At 37.4% G+C, this 9,386-nt stretch overlaps 1 protein-coding gene across 15 annotated transcripts in view; it reads right to left on the bottom strand.

Moving 5' to 3' along the window:
- Window positions 1-6,585: 6,585 nt before the first annotated feature.
- Window positions 6,586-9,386, bottom strand: part of ARFIP1 (ADP ribosylation factor interacting protein 1) — a 131,516-nt gene continuing 128,715 nt past the window's right edge. For 14 of the 15 annotated variants that reach the window (XM_049094245.1, XM_025439363.3, XM_025439360.3 and 11 more), the window contains one exon: window positions 6,586-8,466. In XM_049094245.1, coding sequence (XP_048950202.1) covers window positions 8,311-8,466 — 156 coding nt within the window. In that variant the 3' untranslated portion in view covers window positions 6,586-8,310. The remainder of the gene's footprint in view (window positions 8,467-9,386) is intronic. The other variant, XR_003133338.2, reaches the window with a different exon arrangement.

The following is a 9,386-nucleotide window of genomic DNA, read 5'->3' as shown; positions in this document are numbered from 1 at the left end:
AAAAATTTTTTTATTATGAAAAATTAAAAAAGATAAGAGTTAAAAGGCAAGTACAAATAAACCACACACACCTACCCATTTCCATCGCTAACATAATGCCATATTTAAGACATCTCTTTCTCATATTCAAGACAGGTCTCTCATCTTCCTTTTCTCTCCAGCTTTCTTTCCATATATGTGAATATATATGAATGTATCTATTTTTGCTGGACCATTTATTTTTTATTTTTATTTTATTTTATATTTTTTATTTTTTTAAAGATTTTATTTATTTATTCATGAGAGACAGAGAGAGAGAGAGAGAGGCAGAGACATAGGCAGAAGGGGAAGCAGGCTCCATGCAGGGAGCCTGATGTGGGACTTGATCCCAGAACAGGGATTACACCCTGAGCCAAAGGCAGATGCTCAACCGCTGAGCCACCCAGGGGTCCCTGCTGAACCATTTAAAAATAAATTGGCGGCATCATGCCACTTCACCTTTGACTTTAGGCACGCATCTCCTGTGAGGCCATTTGCCTACATTACCACAATATAATAACACAGCTAAAAAAACTAACAAAAAGTCCCTATTATCAACAAACACACACTCAAATTGTTCAGTTGTTCCCCAGATGTTTTTCTATAGTTATTTTTTTTCTAAAGTTATTTTTTGAACTGTCGTCTAAAGTCTCTTTTATTTTATAACAGTATTTCTAAAATAGTTTTTTCTTTTGTGGTTGACTTTTTGAAGAAACCAAGCTAATTATCTTGGAGAATGTCCCAGATTCTGGAGTTGTCCAACTGATTCTTCATGGTGCCATTTAAACTTGTATTTTAACCCTCTTTGTTTTCTACACTAGAAAGAAAGGCAAACAGCTTGAGCAGATTCAGGATCAACAGGAGTATTCCAGCAGCAGTATCTCATGAGTGAGGTTGTATAATTTATATTGCTTTGTACCCGGAGGCACATGATTATCAGGTTATTAGTAATCCTAACTTTGATCATTTGAATTGGGACAGTAAGCACAAATCTTTTTTTTTTTTTAAGATTTTAAGTAATCCTTACACCCAACGTGGGGCCTGAATTTACAACCTCATGATCAAGAATTGTATACTGTATCCACTGAGCCTGCCAGGTGCCTCAGCCCAAGTCTTGTGTTAATGGTACTTTCTCCCTTTTCTTTTTTCTTTTTTTTTTTTTAAGATTTTATTTATTTATTTATTTATTTATTTATTTATTTATTTATTTATTTATTTATTTATGATAGTCACACACACACAGAGAGAGAGAGAGAGAGAGAGAGAGAGAGGCAGAGACACAGGCAGAGGGAGAAGCAGGCTCTATGCAGGGAGCCCGACGTGGGATTCGATCCCGGGTCTCCAGGATCGCGCTCTGGGCCAAAGGCAGGCGCCAAACCGCTGCGCCACCCAGGGATCCCTAAGATTTTATTTATTCATGAGAGACAGAGAGAGAAGCAGAGACATAGGCAGAGGGAGAAGCAGGCTCCTTGTGGGGAGCCCCATGCGGGACTGGAAACCAGGACCTGGGAACACACCCAGAGCCACCCAGGCTTCCCAACTTTTTCCCTTTTCAAACTAATATGTAAGGTCATACTTTAGTATTATGACATAATCTATTTTCCTGCAATCTCTAATGATTTTAGCATCCACTGGTAATCCCTGTGTGAATCAGTATTTCAGTGGGGCCTGCAAAATGGTGACTTTTCTAATTTTGCCAATCTTTCTATACTTTTTAACTAGCCATACTTCTATAAATAATACTAGTGTCTAAAGTAACATCCTGACATTTTTTTAGAGTAAGTTATAAGTGTACTGCCTTTGTTAACTCAAACGAAATGGCAGTGCAACCACCAACTGCTTTTGTGTTTGAATTTTGTAATAAAAAAAAACGGAATAAATTTTTATTACATGGCTCCTCTCAAAAACTATGCATGGAGTTGGGGATATAGGGTGAATAAAAAAGCATGCACTGTGTCTTCCTCAAGAACTTAGAGACTAGCCATAATAAGTATACACTCTTCAAAGGGAAGCAATAGTAATTATCTGCCTAAAACTTAAGGTAGTTTTTCATAAAGATCTTCCTAATATAAACTAGAAATCATTTAAGAGGAGGACAGAAGTCAAGTCATATTATATAAATAACCTGAGCATGTTGTTATTCTAAAAATTTCATGATTTTAAAACTTTTCAGCAAGGCCAACAGGGTTAAAGTTACATTTCCATCTCCTTACCCCAGAAAAACTACCACTCATTGAAAAAAAATTTTTTTACAGTGAGAGTTTGCATTTTCTTTAGAATGTAGAACTTCTATAATTGGGGATCCCTGGGTGGCTCAGCAGTTTAGCCCCTGCCTTAGGCCCAGGGCGTGATCCTGGGCTCCTGGGATTGAGTCCTGCATCGGGCTCCTGGCATGGAGCCTGCTTCTCCCTCTGCCTGTGTCTCTGCCTTTCTGTGTCTCCCATGAATAAATAAATAAAATCTTAAAAAAAAAAGAACTTTTATAATTAAAGCTCCAAAATAATGTGAAGACTAATATGGTTTACATTTTTCTTATGTACCCCCGTGCCAGCATTGTAGATTTCATCCCTAAGGTATTTATATAAACATACACACTTTTGCTTTACAGAACCAAAGTGATATGAAACTAAATTACAGAAAGTTACTTTTGTCTAAGATCAATGAAACGGTATCTTGTCCCTTTCATTGTTCTTATGAATCAACAATTCATGATAATCTACAGTTGCAGAAAACTCACATTCTTTGACAGAGAATACTTGTGGCAAAGCCTAGATTGGGTCCAAACAAACAAAAAAAGGTTTTGTTTTTCTATGGAAGTCTCTTTTTTCTTTCTTTTCTTTTTTTTTTTTAAAGTATTTTATTTATTCCAGAGAGAGAGAGAGAGAGAGAGAGAGAGGCGGAGACACAGGAAGAGGGAGAAGCAGGCTCCATGCAGGGAGCCCGATGTGGGACTTGATCCTGGAACTGCGGGATCACACCCTGAGCCAAAGGCAGACGCTCAACCGCTGAGCCACCCAAGCATCTCTTCTCTGGAGTTTCATTTATAAAAATCTCCTTGAAATTCTGGGCTCTGATAAAATATGAATCCAATTAACTGCACAGTTAGCATCCCAGTTCTCGGAATGGTCTAATTTCCCTTCCTCATATTGATAGTTTCTCCTCCCACATCAGAGTTAACACTAGAATAACATGGTTCTTGTTTAATTTACAGAAACTATTAAGAGTTAACTTTTATTTCACCACACAAAGCTGAACTTCATAGTTTTCTGTATAATAGGACAACCACTTGGCAATTTATTATAAAGGCCCATTTATGCCAGGAAACCTGTTGAGCAGGAAACCTTCAAGTGGGAACACAGAACTTAATGAAAGTCCTCAAAAGAGGAAAGTTGTTTGCATCGCCATTCTATTTTCATAGGTCTTGCTATTTTTAACAGTAGTAAAAGGCCTGTAGCTCTTGCGAAAGCTTTTTTTTTTTTTTTAAAGATTTTATTTATTCTTTTGAAAGAGAGAGAGTGGCAGGGGGAGAGGGATAAGCCAACTTCTGCACCACTGAGAGCAGAGCCTGAGGGTGGAGGGTAGAGGGGCTCCATCCTACAACCCCCAGATCATGACCTGAGCTGAAATCGAGTCAGATGTTTAAGTGATTAAGACAGATAGATGCTCCCTCTCCCACTTTTAAATTTAAATTTTAGTTAAACATACAGTGCAATATTGGTTTCTGGAGAATTCAGTATCTCTGAAAAGCTGTGAACCAATGCAAATCATAACTGGCCTTTTGATCAGAAAATAGCTTATTTACAACTGGACATTCTGAGCCAATATAAAAATTTGCAATCGAACAGGGGAAATCAGATTTCTTAAATGCCTAAATTTGGTTAGAATTGAGTGATAGGGACGCCTGGGTGGCTCAGCGGTTGAGCGTCTGCCTTTGGACCAGGGAGTGGTCCTGGAGTCCTGGGATCGAGTCCCATGTTGAGCTTCCTGCATGGAGCCTGCTTCTTCCCCCTCTGCCTGTGTCTCTGCCTTTCTCTCTCTCTGTGTGTCTCTTATGAATAAAGAAAAAAAAAAAAAAAAAAAAAGAATTGAGTGATGAAGGATTTCACAGGGTCTCAAGTCTCCCAGGCAACTGAAAGTTTCAAGAGAAAAGCCACCTGGCAAAAGATTTTTTTAAAAGATTTTATTTATTTATTCATAGACACAGAGAGAAAGAGGCAGAGACACAGGCAGAGGGAGAAGCAGGCTCCATGCAGGGAGCCCGATGTGGGACTCGATCCTGGGACCCCAGGATCATACCCCAGGCTGCAGGCGGCGCCAAACCGCTGCGCCACTGGGGCTGCCGGCAAAAGATATTTTGAAATACCACAAAATACAGGCATTTTTGGTATTTCACAAAAATTAGTTCAAATTATATACAGATGTTACACTGAACTATTGATTTAGATAATTTGCTTTTATTTTTCACATCCAGTGAAGGAAGGAGACTGGACACATTTTGAGGTAGATACATTATTCTTTAAATTAACAGTGCCATGATTAAAAGACACTTATCTTTAGCTTTTCCAATATGCTAATTTTACTTTATATCTCACTTTCCAGGTTCACATTTCGTTTTCAGAGTAAGAACAGTAAATTGGAAGTATATCATATATATTTGAAATATACCTACTACGAATCCATTTAGGGCTGAATGGATTATTTTTTCAACTGAAAAGACATTTTAATACACATTGTACTTTAGGAGAAGAAATGACACTTTTGACACATTTAATTGTACAGATGAAATGGCAGGATTTAAAGGGGACGTAATAAATTTAGTTGCAAGTAACTTACTGGCATTATATTTGGTAATTGGGGTTAGCTAAGCCAGTTTAATGTATTTTTGGACCTTCATGGTTTTACCCGTAAAAAAAGGACCTTGGGATCCCTGGGTGGGGCAGCGGTTTGGCGCCTGCCTTTGGCCCCTGCCTTTGGCCCAGGGCACGATCCTGGAGACTCAGGATCGAATCCCACGTCGGGCTCCTGGTGCATGGAGCCTGCTTCTCCCTCTGCCTGTGTCTCTGCCTCTCTCTCCCTCTCTCTGTGTGACTATCATAAATAAATAAAAATTAAAAAAAAAAAAGGACCTTAAACAGTTCATCTCTAAGGAAGCTTCTAGTTTCACACTTTTTTTTTTTTAAGATTTTATTTATTTATTCATGAGAGACACAGAAAGAAGCAGAGACAGAGGCAGGAGAGGGAGAAGCAGGCTCCCTGCAGGGAGCCTGATGCAGGACTCCACCCCAAGACTGTGGGATCACAACCCAAGCCTAAGGCAGATGCTCAACCACTCAGCCACCCAGGCGTCCCTAGTTTTGGTTAACACCATCAGTGTGGTGTTCTTTGAATATGGAAACGATGGTTCTTAAAGTCTAGCAGATTTCAGCTGAATTGCTTCTGTAAGCCCCGGTCCTTCCTGGGCCCTAAGATTTGGAAGCTTTGGGGTTAATCAAACAAGGAGGCCATAATTTCCTCACTTTGCTTCCACTTCTCTAAAGTCTCCCCCCCAGCTCCTGTTGGTGGAGAGATCTTAATCATTTCTAATTAGGCTTTGCCTGATTTGAGTCCATTTTTGTTCAAATAAACTGTTTTTCTTTTTAGCAGGCTGCACGCCCAATGTGGGGCTTGAACTCACAACCCTGAGATCATTAGTCACCTGTACTACCAATTGAGCCAGCCAGGCAGGCTGATTTTCGAGATTTTTGAGAAAATCTTTCTCGAAAGCCACCAGCCCTACTTATCAAAGTCTTGAAAGTGTATATATACTTTGAGGGCTCATTTTCATTTCTAAGAATCTAACCTAAGGATGACTAGGTAAGAATATAAAGCTGAATGGGTGCATGTTAAAGGATATTCAAACTAGATCTTGTAATATAAATATTATCGCTAACCAGAAGATCTAACTTCAGGGGAGTTAGGTGGTTCCATGTAGTACTTACTGACATGGGAAGTTATTTTATCTTCAATTTTTTGACATTATCTTCTGATTTTTTCTATGATGAATATAAATTACTTTCCTAACAAAGTAAATATACCACTGGCTAATATGTTATTTCTTTTGTACATGTACCCACTACTCAGAATCACTGATATTTTTAGTTTATTCTAAAAAAATCATCAGTCCCAGCACCTGGTGGCTGCCTTTGGCTCAGTTTGTGGTCCCGGGATCCGGGATCGAGTCCCGAATCAGGCTCCTGTGAAGAGTTGCTTCTCTCTCCGCTTATGTCTCTGCCTCTCTCTGAGTCTGTGTCTCTCATGAATAAATAAATCTTAAAAAAAATCATTAGTCTTTAAAACTGTTTAATTCCATACCTACTGAGGTTGTTACCTATGTAAGAGTGGACATGTTCTGCTTCCAAAAGAGACCCCAAGTGAGAAAAAAGAATTAACTTACTGAGAAAAAGCAATTATAAATGACAGAAGCACCATTTTTTTTGGTTATTGTTCTTAAAGTCAGAAAAAGATAAATTTGTCCTCAGAATGTCCAAATAGTTGCTTCTTAAATTATGAAGAGCCAGAGAAAAAAGGTAGTGCAGCAAACACTTTTAATAAGAATACAAAATTCACACCAGAGGCACATTCTGGGGAATGTAAAGGAACTATCACAAGTAGTAATTCTGCTGAAGAATAAAATAAGGCTCTGTCAGAGTACAAATATACAGGAAGGAATGATTTAAAATAGGTTTATGATTTACAGTCACATTACATTATACATATTAAGCACTGAAAACAGGCATATTAATTAAAAAGCCAGCTAAAAGGCATCTGAACATATATAACAAATCTTACAGTCCACAAAGTTCATGTATAACAGTAATTTTTTAAGTCCTTCATTTCAACACAAAAGAAATGAAGACATATTAATTTATGTCTACAACAAAAATCAAGAGAACTTATATTTCAAAGGCTTACATGACTGATAGAACCACACAGCGGACAGGTCAACCACATAACACGAAACCAACAGTGCTGAACAACTAAAACAGTACTGGCCTTTCCAATCCCCTTTCTTCTTGTTACCACCACACTGTCCCATACTACCTTTCCATTACTCAAATGAAAAAAAATTCCTCTGTCTTCTCATTCCATGAAAGGAATGAAGAAAAACCAAACAGCAAATTCAAAAGTTGATTTTACTATAAACCTTAAATGCGGTTTAACGAATACAAAGAAACCCAACACTGATACACAGTGTTCCTTTCTAAGGAAGGAACAGATACGTCAAACATTATCTGAAAGGGGTTTCTTTATGGATTATGTACATTGGTTGAATAAGAATTACTGTATCTGAGAAGGCACATATCTGTGATTTAAGGCTTAATCGGTATTGTTACACATGGAAGTCAATGAAAGCTGTCTAGGAATTCACTTCTGTCAAAATGGAATTTACCCCAAGACTTGCTTTCTCAGTACATTGAAACCATCAAGAATTTCAATTCCCAAGTCCACCTGCAAAAAAAATTCTTAAGCAGGTTTCATTATGAATCAAAAAAAAAATTGCTAACCTAAATGCCCAGTGACTTTGGGGGATGCAAACTCTTAAGCTCAAAAGCCTCACAGAAATGACAGTGTGATTTCCTGCGTCTTAAAAAAAAAAAAAAAAAAAAAAAAAAAAAAAGTCTAAACAAAATTACAATAGTACAGAATCATTTTTAAAAAGGTATTTGCCACAACTCCACAAGCCAATCAGTCATTCATTAGAGCTGCTGCCTCTGCGTGGATGCTGCAGGAACACCATATAATTTTACTCTGCAAAATAGTTCTTTTCTTTAAGACAATACATGAAAATGAATCTCTTAAAGATGTTTAATATATTCATATATAAAATATCTGATGTTGATACAAATTATGTAAACCTCCCTTTGGAAAAGTTACAACTGGCCCTCATTTCCAGGACCAAAAACCTTGAATTTCTATCTGGTCAGTGCAAATCTATATTAGATGTTTTCAAACTACAGAAATAGCCATCAACCCTCACAATACAAAAGGATTTCTCAAAAAGGAAAATTATTGTGTTCAGATTATAGAAATTATGTTTACATTAAAATCACCCACCTTCCCATCAAATTTAACAGTTCAGTTGTTAAAGTATGAAAAAAGGAGAAATTAAAGCTATTTGTGCAAGAATCACTACAATGGTTGTGGTCACCGCTTCCCTAATCTTAACCCAACTCTGCTTAATTCTTATTAGGTTTGTTTAGAAATATAACAACATGACTTTTTACCCTCCCCCCCCCCCCCCCAGGTGTGATTTTACTGTTCTTCAAGCCAAGATGGGGCATCCACTCCAGGTGTTTTCAATTTGATATGGAACTGCTTAAGTGTCTGTTCAAGCTGCTTCTGATTCCCGGCAAAGTAAGCAGCAATGGCGTTGTGGAAAAGGACCAGCTGATTGTGCAGCACTTTCACCTGTGGACCGGGCAGAATCATAAGAGAAAGCGTTAACACCAGTGGCAGTGAAATGCAAGGTGACTTATCACAGTCCTCATTAAATAGTGTATCTCTCATCAGGAAAACCGGTTTTAATAACAGACAAGTATTTCACACACTCACAGACTGCACATTACTTTGTAAGGGTCATTGGGCCTTTGATGACTTTTAAATTTTCCTAAGGGCAATAGGTCAGCTTACAAAGCTGGATATTCTGTTAACCATATTCAAACACTTGTGGCATTCATTAAAAATATTACTAAATTCCCCCTCAAACTGAGTATATTCAAAATCAAATATTAAAGAGGGAAAATTATATACAAATAATTATTATACAGTATATGCTATATACCAAAAATGGACATCATTAAGGCTAAACTTTGTGTGAAACAGAGTGGGCCAGATACTGTGAAAAAGCAGCAGTTCTCTGCAAAGAATCAAGCCAAGTGGCAGGAAGCGTTGCCCAGAAAGCAATTTACTTAAAGTTCATACGACTCTGTTTTAAGTACTTAGCACTTCTAATGATAACAAGGTATGTTTTAACCAAGTAACGCTACTTCTGTAAATCTTTATTAAAGTCAGCAAAGCACTGCAAAGATTTATGAATAAAGTTATTTCCTGAGTTCTCATTTATAACTGCAAGAGTTCAATATGATACAGTATAAAATAAACTGACTTATCCATCTACTGCAATATTTATTAAAATTGAGCTTTAATAGTTTTTAGTGATGTAAAAATATCTGACATATTATGCTAAGGGAAAAACAGGACATGGTATTTTATGTATGGTATGACATTTTCATTCATTTTATTTTATTTTATTTTTTTTTTATAAATTTTTATTTATTTATGATAGTCACACACAGAGAGAGAGAGGCAGAGACACAGGCAGAGGGAGA

Source organism: Canis lupus, chromosome 15 (assembly GCF_003254725.2).
Source record: "Canis lupus dingo isolate Sandy chromosome 15, ASM325472v2, whole genome shotgun sequence".
NCBI lineage: Eukaryota > Metazoa > Chordata > Mammalia > Carnivora > Canidae > Canis > Canis lupus.
Note: the sequence above shows the minus strand (reverse complement) of the source record. Positions and strands in the feature narration are given on the sequence as shown.